Genomic DNA, 24600 nt, shown 5'->3' with positions numbered 1-24600 from the left:
CACATCTGTTCTCCACCACACCGAGACAAAGAAAAACATCTTAACTTTAAAAAGCCACCCTTGCTGCTGTCTACTATGCCATGATAGATGGCATCACCATGCCATCCATTTCACTTTATCGCTTCTTCCAACTGCTGCTAAAGATACTCTGAATGGATATCTTACATTTTTAGATCTTGAAAACACATTACCTAATTATTACCACAACTGATTTTTGAAGAAAAGTTTACGATGCGCAGACAGGCGGCTGCACTAGCTACCGCACATTTACAAAATGTTTTACGATTTTACGTTAAAATCGAAGCAGTTATTTAATCCCAGAACAAGTTACTGCTGTCACGACTGTTGTCGGCTCAATGAAAAACTTTTTAGCATGTAATGAATGGTTTTGCACAACTGTAAATCTGAAAAGTAAACAAAAGAGACAGAGAGAAAACCTCAAGGTTGTTTGCAAGATAACTAACCCAATGTAGCAACTGAAAATTACATCACAATGAGAAATACAGTACAAATTGAAGTTATTATCCTCAATGAGTAAGAAGCAAAACAACTTGGAAATGAAGTAATATCTGTTTTTAAAGACTTTGAGCAAACAAACAGCTCCATTAAAGGGTTGACACACTGCATTCCATACTAGTTTCACATATCACGATTACGAAATTAAGGTGGCACATAAATAGGAAATCATTACAAAACAAAACAAAAAAAGATTTCCCAAGTAACCACTGCACTGGCCATATTGGTTTAGACAGACGAAGTAAGCGACTCATGGCAGAAGGTTCCGGATATCTCAGATTCTCCGACTCCAACATTTCCTCATCTGCGGCAGCAGTGCTGAGGTATTTGGGTGACTTGGTTGAGGATACAATAATACTGCTCTCCTTCCTCCACAAACCTCAGAGTGTGTCACAGGGAGGCAGTTTGTACCTCGTCTGCTAACCTCGAAAACCAGCTAATGACACACACATACACAGGATGTGTTTGGAGTTGAGAAAGAGACAGAGCTCTGTCTGTATTTAGACGACCACATTGCGGTCTAAGACCGAAAACAGACTTTGTATGGGTGCTGATCCGTCTGGATCGAAATTAAATCCAGTAGAGTGGAGGAGAAGTGCAGCAATGACCCGTGAGGAAAAATAGCCCAAACGTTGTGAGTGCCAGGTTCTTGCATTCAAAGAGAAATGAGACACAGCCAGCAAGGACAAAGGGACCGATTCACTAAACTAAGGTCACTTAACTTGTTTCTATGTAAATTAGGGTTAGATATTTAAAGAGCCCATTCAGATCTCTCAAACCCAGTGGTGGCTTCGGTGAACATGATACAGGCCAGACCTAAACCCATGTCCCACAGGCAACAACTTTAACAGTTCAACTTTTAAAACAATAAACTTAAATTCTCTGAAAAGATGTCTAACATTGTGAACCCTATTCCTGAATCCTTAAGGGACAGTTCCCTGCGTGTGCATTTTTTTTAACTTACAGCGTGTGTCTCCCTCAGACTGTAAACTAACCTCGGTGCAAAAAAAAAAAAACTGGGGCACAACAGATAACACGTCAGCAGTGTCTTACATGCAGTCTCGTGCACGCGGTTCACAACAGACCCGGAAGAGAAGACAATGCTGAATAAAGTTGTAATTTTTGTTATTTTTGGACCAAAATTTATTTTCAATGCTTCAACAAAATTCTAACTGACCCACTCATGTGACATGGACCACTTTGATGATGTTTTTATTACCTTTCTGAAAATGGACAGTATACCGTACATAGATTTTCAATGGAGGGTCAGAAAGCTCTCCGACGAAATCTAAAACATCATCAGGTCTTAGGCTCAGTTTACACCAACCGCGTTTCAGGCGTCAAAAATGCGTCTACCGCGCCTAGTTTGCCGCTTGAACAGTTTGAATGCATTCGCGCTTGTAGAGCGGAGTAGACGTGCGGAAAAGCAAGCATTTGACGCGCGTCAGAGGGACGCTTCTTGTGGGAGGGGCAAGTGCTATGCGGATGACTGATGTTGATTGTGCATTTATCAAGAGAGTTACCAGTTTGTATTTGGTAACCTTACTTTAGGGGGAAAATAAACGGCGTGGGTCAATAAACGTCACGTGACTCAAAAGTGAAGTGCGTATTACAACTTACCAGGTTGCCCAATGTCCTCACTGACACTCTTCCAAGCGAGGTCCTTTTTATTCCTGTCTCCTCTATAGCAGTGGTTTTCAATCTTGTCCTAGGGGACCCAATGCTCTGCACATCTTGCATGTCTCCCTTATCTAACACACCTGATTCAGATCATCAGCTCATTAAGGGAGAGATCCATGAACAGAACTGGGTGTGTAAGTTAAGGGAGACATACAAAATATGCAGAGCTGTGGGTCCCCTAGGACAAGATTGAAAACCACTGCTCTATAAAAATAACAACTTGTGTCGTATAGCTCCGGGTGACTGCTTACGGACAATATCAAGCGTTGGTTGAATGAGGGCAGGGCTGCCACCACAGCAGCAAGCAGACTCCTGATTGGTAAAAGGCCGCAAATTCGACGCAAATTCGTGTGAACGCAAAATGCACAAAAAGCACCATTCGCGCGTACCACGCACAACGCTCTTCCGCGCCGCGCCAAACGCCTCTTCCGCAGTCGGTGTAAACGCAGCATAACGAGTTTGGAACAACATGAGAGTGAGTTATTAACGACATTATTATTATTTTTGGCTGAACTCTCCCTTTAAGGCCGAAGTATGGTCCACTTTTGGCGCGTACCCAAGGGTCCCAATTTTTGTCATCAGAAAAGTGACAGATTTTTGAAACCCTGCATACATTGACCACGTTTACATGCACCGTCATAATGGAATTACAATAGAATTTTAAAAATATTGTGATTTTACTTTACCTCATGTAAACACAATACACAATAATGTGATTAAGCTAATAATCGCAGTAACTATAATCGTATTAAAAGAGGTGACGTACGCAGTTTTTAATCGCAGTATGCGTCCATGTGAATGCTTTAAACGCATCTATACCACAATAAATGAAGTGCGCATGTGTTTTAGTCACGCACCTTCAGCGCAAATTCATTTTAAACTTGACATTATGAAGTTTTCCCTGAACTTTGTCAACACCACTCGCTGTCAGCAGTCTGCCTTCATCCAGAAGCTGCTCAAATAACATGACAGCAACGTATGAAACCCCTACAGAGGCATTGGCATAATATTTCTGTCTTCATCAGGGCACAAAATAACAAAATATGTCCATAAGAACATGTTTGCCATTAAACACAAGTAAATTAAAACACTGGACAGCATATGTGAGTTAATTATTTGTGTTCTGCATCGGGCAATGTGTGAATAATCAGAAAATAAAAACTGCATGTAAACAGGAGTGAAGAGGTAAGCCCCAGTCATGTAAACATCTTACTGCGATTAAGTCCTTACTCTGATTATTGAAAATAATCGCATTATTGGTGTACATGTAAATATAGTACACGTAGGTCTCATATGCACCTATAGGAGAATGCAGTATGTAGCCCAGGAGATACATTGCGATTTTGTCGCATGCGTCAAACGTCTGTGTACATGTATGAGCCAAATTAACTTTACTTTGCAAGGCTGTGCGTTCGAGCATGCGCGTACATTCGCATACATGTAAAAAAACAGACTATACTTCCGACTTTACTTTGTTTCTCTTTGTATGTGTACATGAATTTGTGTGGGTGGCGGAGTCTTGTAATTACCCGAGCATCTGGTGCCCTCCTCATTAGACATGAAGCCAGGATCACATGCACACTGGAAACTGCCTGGAGTGTTCTGACAGTGACCATTATCACACAAACCTGGAGTCACTGCACACTCATCAACATCTGTCAAAAATAATGAATAAGAAATAAATGGCTTTTGTATGAAAGTGGAAAATGCTAAATAATTTTGCTTTTTATCGTACAAATGTAGAACGGCAACAGGACACATCAGAATAAAATGTTTATGTAACATCCAGTCTATTAAGATGTTCGTCATCTGGTCTGATTTTGAAGGGAACTGATGTAACCTCTGCTCTCCATGATGTCCCACAATCCTGCGCATGTGGATTGATGGTTGATGCAAAACTTTGTATTCACTTATGAACAAACTTCTTCGGCATACAACTTAAAATGTGACCCTGCCTGTAAAATCCAGGCTTAAGTCTTATAATCAAATTTTGAGATTGAGGGGCATTGAAGTTTCACACATTGATTTTACTTTTATTTCAGGGTTTCGGGGAAACTTTTGGTTGATTTACTTATGTTTAAAGGAAAACATCAAGAAAGAGGTGTACTGAATAGGACATCCAGTTATGTTGACCAGTGCCCAGCTTGTTTTGTAAAACTACAGTGTCAGTGTCAACACTAATAGTTTAACCTTTGACTTCTCACCTACACACGTGGTGCTGTCTGATATATACCCAGTTTCACAGATGCATTCGTAGCTGTCATGCGTGTTATAACAGTGTCCTGGACCACAAATATAGGGATTCACGTGACACTCGTCAACCTCTGAGGTGAGAGAAAGAGAGAGAGAGAGAGCAAAACAAAGTAAGGGCATTTTCACATTATCAAAACGTTATGCATTAAATAAAAATAATGGACAAATAAATGAATAGCTACACAGACATACGTAAACACATAACTCAAACAATGCATCACTTATTACAAGCAGACGTTTATTGGCTATAAAGGGACTGTTATGATGTGAATCTTTCATTCTCTGAGGAAAAGAGAGAACGGCTTAAGCAAACATCTATCTGGAGAATGCGGATTACATAACTTTTATTAAGCTTCTGTCAACAGTTATCCTGATAAGATCCCTGAGGACTTCCACATAACGCCAACTTCCAAAAAGTAAGAAGAGAGATAGAGTGTGTGTAAGAGAGAGGATTCAAATATCTGCTTGGAAGAAGAACTAAAATAACTTTGCGACTTCATAATTGGGCCCTTGCTTTTTGAAGCCTGTCTTGAAAGTAGGGAACACTCTGCTCACCACTTCCTGGAAATTAATAACCAAAATAAACTTTAAAGGGCAAAGCAGCAAAAGGTCAAAGAGGTTAAAAAATCTAATGAAGTTTTACAAAACAACATCCTGTTCATGTCCCTTCTGTTAACTCTTTTCCCGACAGCATTTTTGAACTTTTTTACAAAACTTCTTCAAAATATTTCCTTCTATGAATATGTGAACATACAGTATATTAAATAAAAGAACATAGCCTCTGCTTATAAACAATTAGCACAAAATAGCTTCTTTTCCTTTTATCCACTGTTAAGTTTAGCTAATTAAAAAAAAGCAAAGCTTTTTTTCAAAGGCTTATCATAGACGATATTCAAAATATAGAGTATTTTAAGAGTTTTGTTTCAAAGCGCGATAAACGCCGTTTAAAGAAAAGGTTACCACCAAAATCAGTATTGTATCGAGTCAGTATTAAATGTAAATTCTTAATTTTACGCAAAATCCAATATCCGCCATGTTATTCTGTCATCTTTTCTCCCTTTTGTCCAAATTGTGACAAACACCAGTCCTCCTTCTCTGCTCAATGCAATAAATCCACTCAACAAATCACAGCGCACCATTACACGCATTGTAATCAATAGGGGCAGCACTTTAAATACACACAGAATCATAATTTTCCTCATCTACTTTGTACTTCGTGATCAACAAACAAACAAAAACCGAAATATTTATTTTGATAGTATTGATAAACCTGTTGTGGTTTTCTTTGGCGGGGAAGAAACGTAAGCCATCAAAACCTAATAATTTACAAGGCACTCGGGCAAAGAAAAAAAACGTCTGTTGCTTGTTCTTACACGACAGCATCAAGCTTCTGTCATGCTAACATAGGGAATTTATATAAACTTTCAATTATTTTACTCTATAAGTCAACAAAAATCGAGCAGGACTGAAACATTTTACAGCTGATCGCTGTCAAAAAAGTTCAGCGACGACGTCCCAAGGATGACAGCAGCAATGACAGTTGGTCTCATTCACTAATTATACGTACGCTGTACGCACAAATTTGTTCGTAAAATATGCATTCGGACATTTAAACTAACAAATCATGAATCAACAAACGTTTATACTAAAATTTCTTTTAAATGTGTGCAATAACGTAATAACAACTTAGACCACACGTACACAATAATCATGAACAAAGAAAAAATATATAAAATATATAACACAGATATGTATTATAGGTTTCTTTTTCCTTGTTCATGATTATTGCGTACGTGTGGTCTAAGTTGATCTTATGTTTTTGCATACATTAAAATACATTTTAGTATGAAAGTTTTTGTTGAACCATGATTTGTTAGTTTAAACATCTACGCACATTTTACGATCAAATTTGTGCGTACGCATGCTTAGTGACTGAGACCCAATATTTTTTATATGACAAAGTGTTTTGAATAATGCCATTAATGTTTCTTTTTTTATCAGTGTATACCACTAGTCAACTTAATAAATATAACATGGCAAAGATGACTGCACATTTATATATTGATTAAATTCTGCATTTTGCAGAAAAAATTATCTGTTTTTATAATAAATCTTTAAAAATCAAATTATGGATTTGAATTTTTTTTATGAAAATAGTGGTTTTCATCTTGTCACTTTCTTGATATAGAAAACATATTTTTATTGAAAGTAGTAAAACTGGATTTATTGCATTTGGAACCAAACGCTTAATTAGTTGTTTTTAGATATCTAAATGCTTAACCCCTTTAGAGATTCATAACAGAGTTCTCTCTATATCACTTTTCATATAACAGTGATGAAATAGAAAGGTGAAAATTTACATCAGAAGCGGGCAAAGCATTTGGTCATTCATGATGGAAAATCTTGTCAATGAGACACTCTACATCAAAAACCTTGAACAACATGCTGAAATATTTTTAATCAGATATTTAATAGGAATTAAATATCGAGGTTGGCCTACAAATATTGAATTTAAAATCAACAACAAAAACAATTAATCCGAGGGAGACATATAGTTTGGTGGATGAAGGGATGGATGAGACTTACCTGCCAGTTGTGTTGGCGAAATATCCTGACTTGCATGAGAGGGCAGAATTGCGACTGGAGCAGGTGGTGACACCTTCTCTCTCACCTCTGAAGGAGGACAAGCAACGAGGAATAAAGAAAGGAAAGACATGTAAGACGTTTCACAATCTGCTCAGCATTTCCTGCTTTCATGTCACAGATGAAAACTGCTAACAACAATTGTCAAGATTTCAATGCATCTTTCTTGTGTAAGAACAAAAGAAATCTGGAGGCACATCAGCCCATCAATGTCACAATCTGCATGTGTTGGTTCAATCCACTGTTGCAGATTTTTACAAAACAAAATCTCAATTTTAATAGCGCCAGTCAAAAACAAATACTTCAGGGCTGTATAAACATCCAGTGAGTAAATAGTACATGCTTTCAGCAGTCGGATGATTGGAATGGGTAGACAGATGATGAGACAGATAGGAGAGATATGCAAGACCGGTGACAGATGTTTGGAGGTGGACATATGGATTGGTGTTAGAAGGAGACAGTTAAACAGCTGGTCCAGTTTTAAAAGGGGCAGGTGTTTAGAGAAGGTAGACAGGTAGACAAATGTTTGCTGGGAGACAGGTACAGACAGAAGGTGGTTTGGGGGATGAGTAAAGAAGTGGAAACATGATGGAGGTAGAAAGTTAGACAGGGAAAAGGTATAAAGAAAACAAGAATTCACAAAAGGACAAGAAGACAGAGTACATGAATTTTGAGTACACACTGGTAGACATCTGGACAGGTGTTTGCAGGGGAAAAAGGTGAAGAGGTATTTATAGGGAAATGCATAAAGGAATTGAGAACTGGAAGACAGGCTTCATCCTGATCAAAGTACCAAAGCTTTGAAAATCTTTAAAGATCCAATACAATGTCCAACCTTTCTTTCTTTATCATCTCTCTTACACAAGCACACACACACACACACACACACACACACACACACACACACACAGATATAAACTTTCTGGATAGTTAAGGTTCTTCTGGGGGGGGGGGCGTGTTGCGTGCTATTGGAGGGTGAAATGAATTGTGCTTTGATCTACACACAGACCATAAACTCTCAAATGAGCCCCCTATCCAGAAAACACACTTTTCCTAAAGCACTTAGCAAGATCCTTCCATAATGACATCATGAGAGAGCTTTGAGACATCATGAAACATTCTTTTTATTTATGTTATTGGATTTATTTTATTCTGTCTCTTAAAAATCCCCTAAGCCTCTTTTACACAGAGATAACAAAAATGAGATGTCCCAGGATTGTTTGATTTTGGATCATTCATACTGTCAGTGATTTCTGGAATCTGTGTGTGCACTAAAGAGCGTTATTTTATGTTAAATTTTATAAAATACAATGTGTTTGCGTGGTTTATGGTTAAAAAAACACATTATTTTCCATAAACCTTACATTTTTGTAGCTCCAGATTTCCCTGTCTTCCCTGAAACGCACAGATTTTGTACAAAACTGTCCCTGATTGGCCAGCTTCAATACTGAATAAGCCACTACTCCTCCTTTTGCTGCTAAAAGTCTCTGGTAACAGTATTTGCACCTTTCAGAAAGATGAGCATCAGTAAGGTCAGGCTCTGATTGGTGGGAGATGGGATCTGACTCAGAGCCTCTCAATTCATTTTGAAGGTGTTCATTGAGGTCCAGGTCTGAGTTTTATTCAGGTCAGCCAAGTTCTTCCAGACTCATATTTTTATGTCTTCTGCTAAAACTGTTTGTCCAAGATTATTGCTAACAGGTGCATAACGTCAATCACAGACAGTGGACAAATCTGTTGATCCGGTGATAAGGGGGTTATTACATATTGTATGGTTGGCCACATACTGTATAAGGTGAACTTCAGCGGGTCAACTTCAGTTTCAGAGAAACTTTGCAACCGTGGTACAGTCTCCAAGCAACAGGACAAACACTTAATAAAAGACCAAGGACAAATACTTTTCTCTGGGATCCTGGCCCACCTCCACAGAGCTTTTTAGTGACGCAATGCTTTTACGGGCTGCTTTTGCAGAGAGGCCATAAAATCAGTGTAGTTTATATTGCGAGAGGAGAAAATATAATGCGATGCTCTGATCTTTTGGAATCCTTCATCAGTTTTGACTTTGCCTCTGCAAGGTGGAATCAATGGCAGCAACTCTAATGACTCTCTCCGGTACAGAGAGAAACATCCCGTCTCTTCACTTTCTATAGGAACAGCAGAGTATTGGCTACATTCTGGACATCTCATTCTTCTCGACACCAACGCCAAGCCTCATTCCATTGCCTGGTGCCAAGCGTGCGTCCGATGACATTTAAACAGTCAAGTAGAAAATACGACAAGGAAGAGAGCAAGAGAGTTGATTTTAGGTGAACTCGTGTAGCTATTGTGTGTCTCCTCGAAAAGTCACAAGCAATCTTCCCATTACACACTTGTATCAGGCTAGTTTCCTTAACACCTGTTTTTGTGTTGTTATATTTAACATAAGCTATATAAAACAATGTCTGCATATTCATAGGCATTCTGGCTGTTGGACAAGCCATTTAGAAATACACCCATATATTTAGATCACTGCCCGATTAAGTCTGCACTTTCTATATGCAACTGACCACATAAAGTTCAAGTTTAAAATTTATAAAACTAAATCTGACATTTCATATATATACACTCACCTAAATGATTATTAGGAACACCATACTAATACTTTGTTTGACCCTCTTTCGCCTTCAGAACTGCCTTAATTCTAAGTGGCATTGATTTAAAAAGGTGCTGAAAGCATTCTTTAGAAATGTTGGCCCATATTGATAGGATAGCATCTTGCAGTTGATGGAGATTTGTGGGATGCACATCGAGGGCACGAAGCTCCCATTCCACCACATCCCAAAGATGCTCTATTGGATTGAGATCTGGTGGCTGTGGGGTTCATTTATGTACAGTGAACTCATTGTCATGTTCAAGAAATTCATTTTAAATGATTCTGGCTTGGTGACATGTTGCATTATCCTGCTGGAAGCAGCCATCAGAGGATGGGTACATGGTGGCCATAAAAGGATAGACATGGTCAGAAACCATGCTCAGGTAGGCCGTGGCATTTAAACGATGCCCATATGGCACTAAGGGGCCTAAAGTGTGCCTAGAAAACATCCCCCACACCATTACACCACCACCAGCCTGCACAGTGGTAACAAGGCATGATGGATCCATGTTCTCATTCTGTTTACGCCAAATTCTGACTCTACCATCTCAATGTCTCAACTGAAATCAAGACTCATCAGACCAGGCAACATTTTTTCAGTCTTCAACTGTCCAATATGGTGAGCTCGATCAAATTATAGCCTCTTTTTCCTATTTGTAGTGGACATGAGTGGTACCCGGTGGGGTCTTCTGCTGTTGTAGCACATCTGCCTCAAGGTTGTGCGTGTTGTGGCTTCACAAATGCTTTGTTGCATACCTCAGTTGTAACGAGTGGTTATTTCAGTCAAAGTTGCTCTTCTATCAGCTTGAATCAGTCGGCCCATTATCTTCTGACCTTTAGCAACAACAAGGCATTTTCGCCCACAGGACTGTCGCATACTGGATGTTTTTCCCTTTTCACACCATTCTTTGTAAACCCTAGAAATGGTTGTGCGTGAAAATCCCAGTAACTGAGCAGATTGTGAAATACTCAGACCGGCCCGTCTGGCACCAACAACCATGCCAAGCTCAACATTGCTTAAATCACCTTTCTTTCCCATTCTGACATTCAGTTTGGAGTTCAGGAGATTGTCTTGACCAGGACCACACCCCTAAATGCATTGAAGCAACTGCCATGTGATTGGTTGATTAAATAATTGCATTAATGAGAAATTGAACAGGTGAGTCCTATAGGTGAGTGTATATATAAGATTAAAGAAAATTATTTGAATTAAAGTTTTTTTATTGATGAAGTCTTATCCAAAGTGTTTATAATGTCTGGAGGAGCACATGTGACTCACCTGGTATTTGCCTCTCTGTGATGCTGAGAGCCTCTACAGGCTGCTGCCGGGTGGGGAAAGGCATAGGGGGGTCCACAGGTGCTTGGTGTTTGATAGTGGGGTGGTTTTTCCCGTCATGTCCAGCAGGGAATTTGGGCTTGTAAATATGTGGTGTGGTTACATGGTAACCCATTCCTCCAGGGCATATCTCTTTAAATGCAGCTATAAAAGAAAAACAAATAACTTTTATAAAGAACTTTTTAATAAAAGCCATAATTACAACAACTAAACAAAAAAAATATGGAATTCATTTACATGGAATTAAACTCTTTCTTTACTAAAAACAAAACAAATTAATGAAATAAATCTTAGGAATGTAAAAATGTAATGGTACTTTCTGTGTGTTCCACTGGACAAGGATGAGTTGCCAGATGTTACAAATTTCACCCTAATACAGTAAAAAATACCTTATCTTGCACTCATTGTAAGTATGTAAAATTAATTTGAATGAAAAAAGGCACTACTTCTTCATCAAACAAAAGTGGGATCCTATATAATGTAAAGAACAGTGTTGCCAACTTGGCGACTACTAGATTTAGCGCCTTTTCCCGACTGTTCTATAGACAAATCTAGCGACTTTTGAGTGAGCCATAGCTTGAGATCTGTATGCATTTTGTGTGCCCTGTCCTGACCTACGAGGTCTTGCTTTCCTTCGGCCATCTTTCTCTGCGTCTGCTCTCTGTAGTGAGCTGAGCAGCAGCACAGATAAGACTGTACGGAGCTGACGCATGAATGGGCTGTATACCTGCAAATAAGCATTTCTAATTATTTATTTGGGTATCGTTTGATCCTTGTTTGTTTTGAAACTGAACTATTTGGACAAATAAACATGAACATAGCTTAGCTGCACACTCTTTTACAGACTTCGGTAAGACAAACATTTCAGTAAGATTGATGGTTGAAAACCTGTATATTAACAAGTAGTAGTCACTATTTCATACTTGTTTTGTTGTCTGGCAACAGAAACAGAGAATATACAAATGAAAAAAACCTTTTTAGGCATTCGGCTGCATTAAAGGGGACATTTCACAAGACTTTTTTAAGATGTCAAATAAATATTTCTGTGCCCAGGGTATGTATGTGAAGTTCTAGCTCAGAATATCATATAGATAATTTATTATAGCATGTTAAAATTGCAACTTTGTAGGTGTGAGCAAAAATGTGCCGTTTTGGGTGTGTCCTATTAAATGCAAATGAGCTGATTTCATCACTAAATGGCAGTGCCGGTGGTTGGATAGTGCAGATTAAGGGGGGGTATTATCCCCTTCTGACATCACAAGGGGAGCCAAATTTCAATAACATATTTTTTCACATGGTTGCAAAAAATGGTTTACCATAATTAAGTTACTGGCTTTTTCTTTTTCATGTTTTCTAGGTTGATGGAAGCACTGGTGACCCAATTATAGGACTTAAACATGGAAAAGTCAGAATTTCATGATATGGCCCTTTTAAATATATACTTTGTGACAGTTCAGAGAGTAAGAGAATTTGAAGTGCCAATGTAATCAAAATGCAAATATGATGTGATGATGTCACTTATATGCTAATTACGTAATGACATAATCTAGCGACATTAAGCGACTTTAGCTACTTTCCATTAAAAAAAGTTGGCAACACTGCTAAAGAACATTCTTTAAAAATATAACCTTGGTATCTTTAATATTGTCCGAGTAAGGCTATGTCACAGACTGAAATCAATATAAAAACAATGATTGATTAAACTTTGATGCTCCAAATCTCATAATTGGATTAGACAGACAGGGTCACATATAAAAGTCAAGTAGTAAAATCAAAAATATACAGCACGACCAACAAAAACAGAGTGATTGCGTGTAAAAGCATCTACGTAGCAGAGATGTGGAACACGCATGCAACCCACAATGAACTGTAGGACAGAAAGGTAGTGACTAATAGATCAGGTGATACCAGGTACCAGGTGTTGTTGAGTAAAGAGGGGGCGTGTCTCAGGTAGCTTACCTGTCCCAGGTAGGGGGCAGTGTTCACAGCGAGGCCCCCAAGCTTTGCCCACACTACAACAGCACAACTGTTTACTCAGCTGAGTGGACACCGGGTGCAAGCACTGCTTTCCCGAACTGACCAAGCGGAAGCAAGCACCCTTCTCCTCGTGAATGGCAGGTGTTTCGGCTGGTCACCGTGGAGACGGAAAGAGGGAGGAAGGGGAGGAGTGTGCACGGTGTATGACACAAACATGGAAGAGAGAAAAATAAAGAACAAAAGACAAGAAAAGAGATTCCCTTCACCTTTTGCAGTACCAAAATACTAAAACAATTGCTTCTATATCCACACGCACAGGAGCTGTGTATGAAAAGTGAAATGATTCGAAGACAAGAAACTGTGTGATGCAAAGGTTTGTAAAAACAGACATGCAGACAATCAAGTGCACAGCAAGAAGTGTGCGAGATGTTATGCACAAAGGTTAAAATATGAGGATGTCTCACTTTGTTTAGAGGTAAAATAACATTCATCAAAAGAGTTTTAAAGCCTGCTAATAATTGTTAAACACAACTTTCATGAACAAACAAACCGAAATTGACTGAAAGCATTTAAGAAGACTCTAAAACTACATAACACCGTGTTCTAGAGATATAATATGGCAAGTTCTACCTTCCAAAGAAAGGTCCACCGTCTATATTTATCACACTAACATCAGGTTACCTCATACAACCATAAAGAAAGTGAGAAAGTTTTGTGCACCGTTGACCGACTCCAAAACCATGCCAGAACATTTCACTTGTTCATGCCTGAACAGCAGAGACCCTCCTAATAATTTGGCAGCCACAGTTAGTGTTAGATGCCTTGTTAGGTCATGCTGCTAGTTCTGCTAATCGACAGGTCTCAGTGTTATTCATCAGTACAATGTGAAGTTATTAGCTTAAATTGATCAATTTAAAATAATTGAAGATTTTATTAAAAGTGTATGCATGGAGAAAGCAGGAACATGCCAAAGAGATCAGACTTCCATGTTACAATAAAACTAAGGAGGAAGAGAAGGGAAGAAGAGAATAGGAAGAGAGGAAAGAGAAAAACAGAGAACAAGATATGATATAAGGCAAAGAAAGGAGAATTGAGGAGAAGAAAAGAGGAGGAGGGTGGTAAGTCGACAACATGAGAGAAAAGGAGATCAAAGAATAGGATTAGTGGTGAGGACAACAGAGGAGAAGAGATAAGATATGAGGCAAGTTACTGTGAGCAGAGGAAAGGTAAGAAGAAAGGAAAGGAGATCAGATAAAAAGAGGAAGAGAACAGAGACAGAGGTAATGTGAGAAGAAGAGTGGTGATGACAGGAAAGAGAAAGGGAGATATGAGAAATGTGAAGACTTACGGATGCAGGTGGAGAGGGTGGGGTCAGGCATGAAGCCGGTGTTGCAGTAACACTTGTAGCTGCCCATGTTGTTGATGCATTGTCCATTGGGACAAACACCTGGAATCTGACATTCATCCATATCTAAGAGCAAAAACACATGTGACAGTTGTTCAATTGAGAGTACACAAAAAGTGATTTTGTGCACACCACTGATCTATATAGAACGCTTAAAGGCACACCAAGGAACTTTTTGGCCACTAGGGGGTGCTAGACATGTATTTTTCACGTCTAGCGCCCCTAGAGGCCACAAGCGTCGCATCACTGGAAAAGAAGACAACTCTTTAGGTTACAAAGTGTGCCTTCCAGCATGTCATGTGTCATATAATATAATTTCATGGGTTATATTTTCATCAAAAGCCAAAAAAATCGCGTATCTCACGTTTATAAGCCAGTTGTAACGGTGGTCGCTTGGTTAAAGTTTATATTTAAAAAAATATTGCCCTAAAGGGGAATCGAGCCCGGATCGCCACTGTCATAGGTCCATGACGCCACCACGGCGCCACAATGTCACATGATATAAGTCTCTCTCTAAACTCTCCAAGTAGCCTCCAGTAAAATTCACGTAAAAAAAGAGTGTTCAGGCGCCAGACAGGACTTATGCAAGCAATATAGCATTACTTACTAGTACAAAAGCATGAGGGCCAAGTCAGCATCGGTCAGAAACCCCTCCTCCTTTTTTAGTTATCGCCAGCGAGCGAACGCTGGCCCAATATTGATCCCCGTCCATCATTTTATTCTGTCACTCTCCCCTTTTCTCTTTCTGGTCTCCTCCGACAAAACCTTGGGTTTCTTTTTATTAGTTGCTGCTTCGGCCATGACAAAAACATCAGGAAAATAAATAGTTGCGCTCTCACGTCTGAATTTGAGGTGAAGTAGAGAAAGTGACGTATGTCGTAAAGCAGATTTTTGTAGTTTTTTGTTTTGTGCTCGGGTTACGTCCTGAAACCCCAAGTTTAAAAGTACGAGTGAAAGCGATACAGACCCCGTCAGTCTATGGTGGACATGTCATTCAACCTATTTTAAGTCGATGTACCATCACAAGGGTCTTGAAAATATATTATGAAAGTTGAAAAACTACAAAGTGTCACTTTAATGTAACAGCGTGAGCTGAAGCCAGCGCAGAGATCAAGCGACCATCTTGGTATGTCCAACCGGCAGAGGGCTTACATTCAAAATCATGTTCTAAATTCACCCGCTTTACAGCGTATCAGTCACACAAGAATAATTTTTAGGACATGTTTACGTAAATTAATTGTTACTTCTGGTGTTATTTGCAATGTTTATGTTTAAATCGGGCAGGATAAGGGATTTTTTTTAAAAAACGTTTAGGTGAGTGTGTCTACTGCATTCTGTTAATGACACGGGTATAAATAAAGTTTTTTGACATTAAGCTACACAGTCAGCTTTATTTCTCTGAATAAGATAACATAATTACAAAACCAGCAAATAATTGTATGCACATATGGACAAACCATGATTATTTATTTAGATTTCAGAATGAGCCCATTTGTCATTAATACTAAATATGCTGCGGTCTGTCTGCTGATCTGATACTGTAATGAAGATGAATGTATAGTAACTTATTGTTTAAAAAGCAAAATGTACACCTTTCAGTAAATAACAATGTACATGTTTAGGACGTTTGCGTTGTAATAATGTACAGGGAGACTTCAGATATAAAAACAGAAACAAGTAAAGTGATGTTTTATCAATAAAATCTGATAACGTCCATTGATTTAAAAGAATGTTTGGGCATACCAATATGGCGGCGCGGTGGCTTCACAATTGTGACGTCATGTGCAACCCAGTCATTTATATAGATCAGTGGTGCACACACACACAGATTTTACTCATGTGTGTGTACTTGTCATTCTTAGTCAATTAGGGAACATAAGCACTTTTTATGCAAGTTGGATGCAGATTCAACACACTTCCTAATGCAATGCTAATTTGTTCATGATATAAGTGATGGGGAGGGCATACACTCCTTCTCACAAGCTATCAAACATTTGGCCGGGGCACAGCATGGCCTGCGGGTGCTGTCAATCAAAGCTATGTGGCATCATGGTACAATAAATAAGCTTCACTATTAAATCTGTGGCGTTACCTTATTTGCATTTTTCCTTAGTGAAAAAACAAAACACAGCAGAAAGCGCATACAGATAAACATAATTCCTTCTTAGTAATTTATCATCTACCAATAAAATTGAATTTATTTTTCCCCACTAAGTACATCTCTTGATTTCTTCATTTACAGACCAGACATCATCTCTTTCTCTCTCTGCCTAAATTTTAATTTTAAGGTTCTTCATTGGCACAAATAACTGCACATTTGTATTGCCCGACCATTTGAAGCCAAGCTGCGTAAAATAACTTAAGCAAATTACTAAGTAACAAAAACAAATTTAAAACACAAATAAAACGAATAGAAAATTAAAAATAACAAGAAAGAATAAGGCTGCTTATACAAATTACAAGACCAGGCTGTGTATAACTATAAAACCTGACACTAAGAACAACAACATGGGCAAGGGATCCATCCATTGCCCATAAAGCAGATCTAAAATGAGTAATGGCAGGAAGAGTTCCCAGAGCTTCAAAGCCTGGCAGGACACTCATTTACTAGCGCAGTTAAAACTCGTGTGACGCAAGAAAGATGCAATGATTTTTTAAGACCCTCAGGCCCGGTTATCAGGACATAAATAATATTGGATTTTTACACGCTGAACGCCAATTCTCCCAAAAACATTTGGTAACACTTTTTTAGTAAATGTATTACCTAACATGAACTTACATTGAACAATACCGTCCAGAATTTATTAATCCTTGTTAATGCCAAATACAGTTGTTCATGTTACTACATGGTGCATTAACTAGTTACTAATTTTAATTTTAAGAATGTATTAGTAAATAAGTTAACAAATACAACATTATTGTAAAGTGTTACCAAACATTTTTGGATGTGTTGTAAACTAAAGTCTATGAGAAGAACTCTTGAGGATCATTATACTAATATATAAAATGGAACACCAATGTCAATAGAACAAAAATAATTTTAATCATTTTTATTGTGACATTTCTGATCACAAACCCTTAACATAAGATTTTTTTTTTTTTTGATGAAAACTAGTTTTGCACTTAATTGCAAAAAAATTCAAGTGATTACATAAATATTACTTAATGTTAACAGTTTGCTTGCTAACTGCACTTGACTATTTCTCAATGTTCCAGAGTGGCAGATCTGGGCAAGACCAGTTAAACCAGACTCCTGCGGCCAGACCACACGCTGGGCACTTCCACCAAAACAGCCTGCTTTACTTTTAGCTGCGGTTCAGTTCTGGGTTTGGAAGGCTAGGGAAACTAGTGGTGGCTGTTAATAGCATACGTCTATGTATTTGGCATCTGTGGGTGTGTGGAGAATGAAAGAGAGATGGAGTGAGCAATAGTAATATATATATAAGGCCACCATGCTACAATTAGATGTGTTGTTTTTGCAATTGTATAGTGATCATATTCATGGCTGTAGCCAGCTATGAGGTCACTGAGGTCTGGACCTCGGTAATTTTTTCATATTAAAAAATAAAATTTGAAGCTCTCTAAATGACTAATTAGTTTTTCAAAACGAACCGCATATGTAATTAAGTTTGAACACTGTATAGTTTAGTGTAAAATGACGAAGATTGGCTTAAGCTGCAACGGCGCGGGTACAGAATTTGCTGTGTTGCCAGATCCCATTGTTAAAAATCCTCTTTAGACATATTGTTTTAGCAACTAATGTGACACTTTCACGAAAATAGTACATTTACTAAGTGTACTTAAAAAGTGTATTTTATTTAAGTGCACTTTTTTCACCTGGGATAGCATTTGTTAACTCTTAACACCCCATCCTGGACCTCGCTAATTTTCAAACGCTTGCTACGGCCATGATCATATTTAATTATTTTTCAGTCTCTTTTTTAAGAACACAACCAGAAAATACAGGAATGTAGTATTAAAAACAGTATAAAAGTATGAGCTGAAGTGTCAAGTATTTAGGGTAAACTCCCCTTCCACTTGAACAATAGCAGGCAGCTGCAGGATCTCTTAAACCTAAATGAAATGAAATCCTAATTCTAATCGAATGACTTCAGGACTTCAGTCTACTCAACAAAGGCTCAAGATGTGTTTCGTGCCAAGAGAGGTCACACTAAATACTCACTGATGCCTGAAGAAGACATTTAGTTCTGAAAATAGTTTTGTTTTTAATGTTGTGTACCTCCTGTATTTTCTGTTTGTATCTTAAAAAGAGTGAAAAATAAATATGGATGGACTTTAAAACTTTGATAAAACATCAAATATATATATTGAACATACATATACATATATATGTTAGGGTTGTCAATAGATTAAAATATTTAATCTAGATTAATCGCATGATTTCATGAGTTGACTAATTAATCGCAAATTAATGTCACATTTTTATCTGTTCTAAATGTACCTAAATTAACACTTTTCAAGTTTTTAATGCTCTAATCAACATGGATTTTGACAAATATGCTATATGCAAATGTATGTTTACAACAGCCTGTTTACATTTTCAACAGAACCATCCATAGTTTTATATATGATTTTTCCATTAGAAGACCTTGTTCTTTCCCCACTTCTGTCTGCTGCTGCATCATTTGTGACCTGTGCTGGCAAATTGAGTTGGGATGAGCAAATTTTCAAAAATGAGTTATTTATATTTTAACATTCTCTATTAAAAAAAACTTCAAAACAATGCATGATTTGTTGGAACCTGACAGAACTACACCTGTTTACGCAAAGCAAAAACAATATCAATATATGTTAAATAAATCTTTTTCTTTAATTAATTTTGACATTGAGACAGAACACTTTAAGATACTGTAGGCGAATGACTTCCACTCTACACTTGGAAAAAAATTGCTACTGTTTGAATGGGAAAATTGAGCAGTTTGACAAAATCTGGTGGTCTTTTCTCTGTTATCTTGAGGGGAACTCTATGTGCTAATGCATCTTTTATCGTTGTAATATTTTCACCATATTTTACAATTTAATGTAAACAGGTCTGGTAAGGGAAGGTTGTTGTTGTTGTTGTTGTTTTGGGGGGGGTTTGTTTTTTGTTTGAATTTTTTTTTGGTAAAGATTCTGTAAGATTGCAATCCCTTTTTTTAAAATCTATTTTTCAATAAAACTTCATTGATAAAAAAGATACTGTAGGCTAATGCAAGGGTTTAATATATTTGTTACACAACAGATACTTTTCCTCAACAGTTAACCAAACATTCACTTTAGATATAACAGATTATAGGTCATACCTGCGTGAATTCTTGTCAAAACAGATATTTTTAAAACTTTAATTTTGTGTATATGTCTATATGTATCAGTTTGTGTGCATTCGCTTCAGACGTCAGCGTCAGGAAGATTGCTTTTGAGTCTTGTCACTATTAATAACTTATTTAACAGAAATCAGGTCTCGAACTTTATCTCTCTTAATGAGTTATTTACGCATTAATTTTTACAGCTCTAATATATATATATACACACACAAACACTAATCTTGTTCAGGGCTACCTACAAATTTGAAGCAGGTGTGTTGGAGTAGGGCTGGAAAATCTAAAGTAAAATATGCAGGACTAGAGAGTTGGACTTGTAACCCAAAGTTCGGCGCTCCGATTCCTGAGACCAACAGGAAATGACTGAGGTGCTCTTGAGCGAGGCTTTTCTTGTCTTAGTCGTCAAAGGCAAGAGGCATGTGGAGATGAACTGAATTATATGTGTGTCATTGACAACCAGATGCTCTGTCTATTCATTTACACCCTGCTTTGAGTCTCCCATTATTTTTCAATCTTTCTTGCTTTCTTTCTGTGTTGGCTGATTGATGAAAAATCATTCTTTATGGCCCATTTCTTTAGAATGAGAAAATAAACGTGCTCTTTCTTGCTTTGCTTTTTCGCCAAGTGCAAAAATACACAACTGATGCACAGTTGCACACGTACAAATAGCAACATGAGGAACATGGACACAGGTTCAATGCAAGAAAAAACAGCTCATGGTGAAAACATATGGTATGCATGCCTACACAATACATTGTCACAAGAAACAGGCCATGATTCTTACCGACGCAGCGGGTGGCATTCAACCTCTTGTAGCCTGGAGGACATTCAATCATGGTGGTTGGCCTCTGAAGAGGAATTGCTTTGGAAGAAGAGAGAAAGATAAGGGCAAAAATGACCAGCCCACTGTAAGGCTTTCAAATGTTCTCTTTCTGTAAATGTAAATTTAATTAGAAAACCTTTACATTGTCACATTGTACAGTAAGTTCGTCTTGGGGAAAATATAATGGGAATAAAAACAAATACCAGTGCCATTTCACTCTCATTATGACTGAGAGAGAGAGGAAAAAGGGCGAGAGTCTAACACTAATTTGGAAAAGAACATAACAGCATTGGCCATCATATTTTAAGCCTGCTTCAGAAATAAAGGGGGATGAACCCCAAACTTATTTACATCGCACCTCAACACTTGGCTTCAGTTACTGCCATGCTGCCCCGCCTGGCTTCTATTTCCATTAGATGCCATAGTAAGGATCTGCCTTCAGCTGTTGCTAACAGACCTTTGAGACAGCGTAAACTCCATATCTACTTCGCACCTCTCATTTATATATAATGAAGCTTTCAATGCCTTCAAAATCAAGCTAACATACACATAATTGGACTGAAGAATCAACACTTTTTAAGTTAAGCAATAACCTTAGAATTGGCTTTTAAAGACTGAAACAACAATTCTGAAATATTTCAGACATTCATGGATGTTTATTTTGTGACATCCATGGGGTTTAGGTCAGTGATATGTCTGGGAATGCATAGAATGCAGGGACGCCCATATATGGGCCGAGAATTTCAAAAGAATTTACTGTATGCTGTTCAGTGAATGGGGGTCTGAGATTGCTTTCCAGAGGGTTCCAGAGAAACTGACTTCAGAGCAGTGACTAAGCATGGAGGAATCACTATTGTGTGATTGCAAATGTGTGCGAGTTTAAGGAACCAGGTCATTACTTGCAGCAGTGTGTGCCAGGTGAGTCAGCAAGTCAGTAAGTTCACAGCGTGTAACCAAATACTTTTAGTTTTTCGTCTGCCTACTCATTATGTTCCTTCCTTTTCTCTGTGGAATCCATCCCTTTCTTCTCTCTGTGTCTCTATTAGGACCATGTGTCTGTTGAGTCATAGGCTCTCAGAGGTTTGACATCAGCTCAAATGGTTTTAAAACGAAACCCCAACTCTTACTTTCAGTGATAGTAAGAATCACTACTGGGCCTCAGATGAATAATGCTTTCAGGCTCTTTTTGAACTGCATTATTGTAAAATTCTCGGCTGAGCTGCAAAATCATGTACTGCAAGTGTTTTACCTCATCTAAAGTCTAATAAATAGACTTTGAACACTGTGTATATTAACTATTGTTGTTTTTTTTTACATTAATTTTTACAATGCAAGGCAAGCTGTTTGTCTATAAGGGTGAGACATGTTTGAAAGAGAGTGAAAGATTTGTGTAAGAGAGATGCTTCTGTGTGAGAGTGAAACAGATGTGTATGAGAGACATTTGTGTGTGAGCTATTTGTGGGGCGGTCTCCCGGACAGGGTTTAGATTAAATCAGGACTAGTCCTTAGTTATATTAAGACATTTAAGCAGTTTTTACAAACATATCCTACCAAAATACATTACTGGTGTGCATCTTGAGACAAAACAATGGCACTAATATATTTTGATATGTCAATGCAAGATGTTTTTAAATTAATGCAACTTAAACATGGATTTTAGTCTGGGACTAGGATAATATTTGTATGTGAGAGTGAGAGATATTTGTGTGTGAGATATTTGAATGTGAGAGATATTTGAGAGTGAGATATGTTTGTGTGCAAGTGAGAGATATTTGTGTGTGAGAGTGAGATATTTGAATTTGAGAGATATTTGTGTGAGAGATATTTGAAAGAGTGAGATATTTTTGTGTGTGAGTGAGAGATATTTGTGTGGGAGATATGTTTGTGTGCGAGTGAGAGATATTTGTGTGTGGGAGTGAGAGATATTTGTGTGAGCGTGAGATGCATGAATGTGAGAGATATGTGTGTGTGAGATATATATGAGAGTGAAATATGTTTGTGTGCAAGTGAGAGATATTTGTGTGTGGGAGTGAGAGATATTTGTGTGAGAGTGAGATGTTTGAATGTGAGAGATATGTGTGTGTGAGATATATATGAGAGTGAGAGATATTTGTGTGTGGGAGTGAGAGATATTTGTGTGAGAGTGAGATGTTTGAATGTGAGAGATATGTGTATGTGAGATATATATGAGAGTGAAATATGTTTGTGTGCAAGTGAGAGATATTTGTGTGTGGGAGTGAGATATTTGTCTGTGAGAGTGAGATGTTTGAATGTGAGAGATATGTGTGTGTGAGATATATTTGAGAGTGAGATATGTTTGTGTGCAAGTGAGAGATATTTGTGTGTGGGAGTGAGAGATATTTGTGTGTGAGTGTGAGATATGTTTGTGTGCGAGTGCGAGATATTTGTGTGTGGGAGTGGAGATATTTGTGTGAGAGTGAGATGTTTGAATTTGAGAGATATGTGTGTGTAAGATATGTTTGTGTGCGAGTGAGAGATATTTGTGTGTGAGAGTGAGATATTTGTGTGTGAGATATATTTGAGAGTGAGATATGTTTGTGTGCAAGTGAGAGATATTTGTGTGTGGGAGTGAGAGATATTTGTGTGTGAGAGTGAGATATTTGTGTGTGAGATATATTTGAGAGTGAGATATGTTTGTGTGCAAGTGAGAGATATTTGTGTGTGGGAGTGAGAGATATTTGTGTGTGAGAGTGAGATATTTGTGTGTGGCAGAGAGATATTTGTGTGTGGGAGTGAAAGATATTTTTGTGAGAGTGAGATATTTGAATGTAAGAGATATTTGTTTAGATTAAATCAGGACTAGTCCTTAGTTATATTAAGACATTTAAGCAGTTTTTACAAACATATCCTACCAAAATACATTACTGGTGTGCATCTTGAGACAAAACAACGGCACTAATATATTTTGATATGTCAATGCAAGATGTTTTTAAATTAATGCAACTTAAACATGGATTTTAGTCTGGGACTAGGATAATATTAGAGATATTTGTGTGTGAGATATGTTTGTGTGCAAGTGAGAGATATTTGTGTGTGGGAGTGAGATATTTGTGTGTGAGATTGAGAGATATTTGTGTGTGAGAGTGAGATATTTGTGTGTGGCAGAGAGATATTTGTGTGTGAGAGTGAGAGATATTTGTGTGTGAGAGTGAGATATTTGAATGTGATAGATATTTGTGTGTGAGAAATTTGAGAGTGAGATATGTTTGTGTGAGAGATATTTGTCTGTGAGAGTGAGAGATATTTGTGTGTGAGAGTGAGATATGTAAGGGATAATCCACGGCTAGCCATGCATTAAAGGGTTTTAATGCACGACGTAGAGGCGAAGAACCACCCGACGCGTAGCGGAGGGTGGTTGTCTCTGCGAAGTGCATTAAAACCCTTTAATGCATGGCTAGCCGTGGATTATCCCGCTTATACCTTGGTTATTTGCCAAGTTAAAGCTGTAAATAATGTTTACAGTGTAATTTTTTAACAGACGGGTAAAAATGACGGTCATTTTCTTAAGTTAAGGCTCGCACTCCATCCGCTTTAAATAAAGTAGTGCTGAAATAAAACCTGTGCACTTTAAAGAGAGACGCACTTATGTCTCGCTCGCTCGCTCGCTCGCTCTGCAAGTGTAACTGTGTTACTATGGTTACCAATGTTTATAGTAGCAGAATAATTTCTAACTGTAATCAAACTGACTGGAACTACCTGTGCATTAAACGGTTTTAACGCACACCTTCCAGCCAATCAGAATCAAGTATTTAAACAGACCATGGTATAATTGTGTGTGGCAGAGAGATATTTGTGTGTGAGAGTGAGAGATTTTTGTGTGTGAGAGTGAGATATTTGAATGTGATAGATATTTGTGTGTGAGATATGTTTGTGTGCGAGATATGTGTGTGTGGGAGTGAGATATTTGAGTGTGAGAGATATTTGAGTGTAAGACTGAAAGATGTTTGTGTATGAGAGTGACAGATGTTTGTGTGTGAAAGTGAGATATGTTTG

The 24600-nt window shown here is 37.9% G+C and overlaps 1 protein-coding gene across 2 annotated transcripts in view; it reads right to left on the bottom strand.

Moving 5' to 3' along the window:
• ltbp1 (latent transforming growth factor beta binding protein 1) overlaps positions 1–24600 on the bottom strand; it is a 122029-nt gene that overhangs the window by 32317 nt on the left and 65112 nt on the right. Inside the window, exons 9-15 of one of the 2 annotated variants that reach the window (XM_065245005.2) lie at positions 20548–20625; positions 14386–14508; positions 13020–13187; positions 11004–11204; positions 7036–7122; positions 4401–4520; positions 3726–3851 (exon numbers count right to left, since the gene is read on the bottom strand). In XM_065245005.2, coding sequence (XP_065101077.2) covers positions 3726–3851; positions 4401–4520; positions 7036–7122; positions 11004–11204; positions 13020–13187; positions 14386–14508; positions 20548–20625 — 903 coding nt within the window. The remainder of the gene's footprint in view (positions 1–3725; positions 3852–4400; positions 4521–7035; positions 7123–11003; positions 11205–13019; positions 13188–14385; positions 14509–20547; positions 20626–24600) is intronic. The other variant, XM_065245006.2, reaches the window with a different exon arrangement.

Source organism: Paramisgurnus dabryanus, chromosome 17, assembly GCF_030506205.2.
Source record: "Paramisgurnus dabryanus chromosome 17, PD_genome_1.1, whole genome shotgun sequence".
Lineage (NCBI taxonomy): Eukaryota > Metazoa > Chordata > Actinopteri > Cypriniformes > Cobitidae > Paramisgurnus > Paramisgurnus dabryanus.
This window is presented reverse-complemented; position numbering and strand designations above follow the sequence as displayed.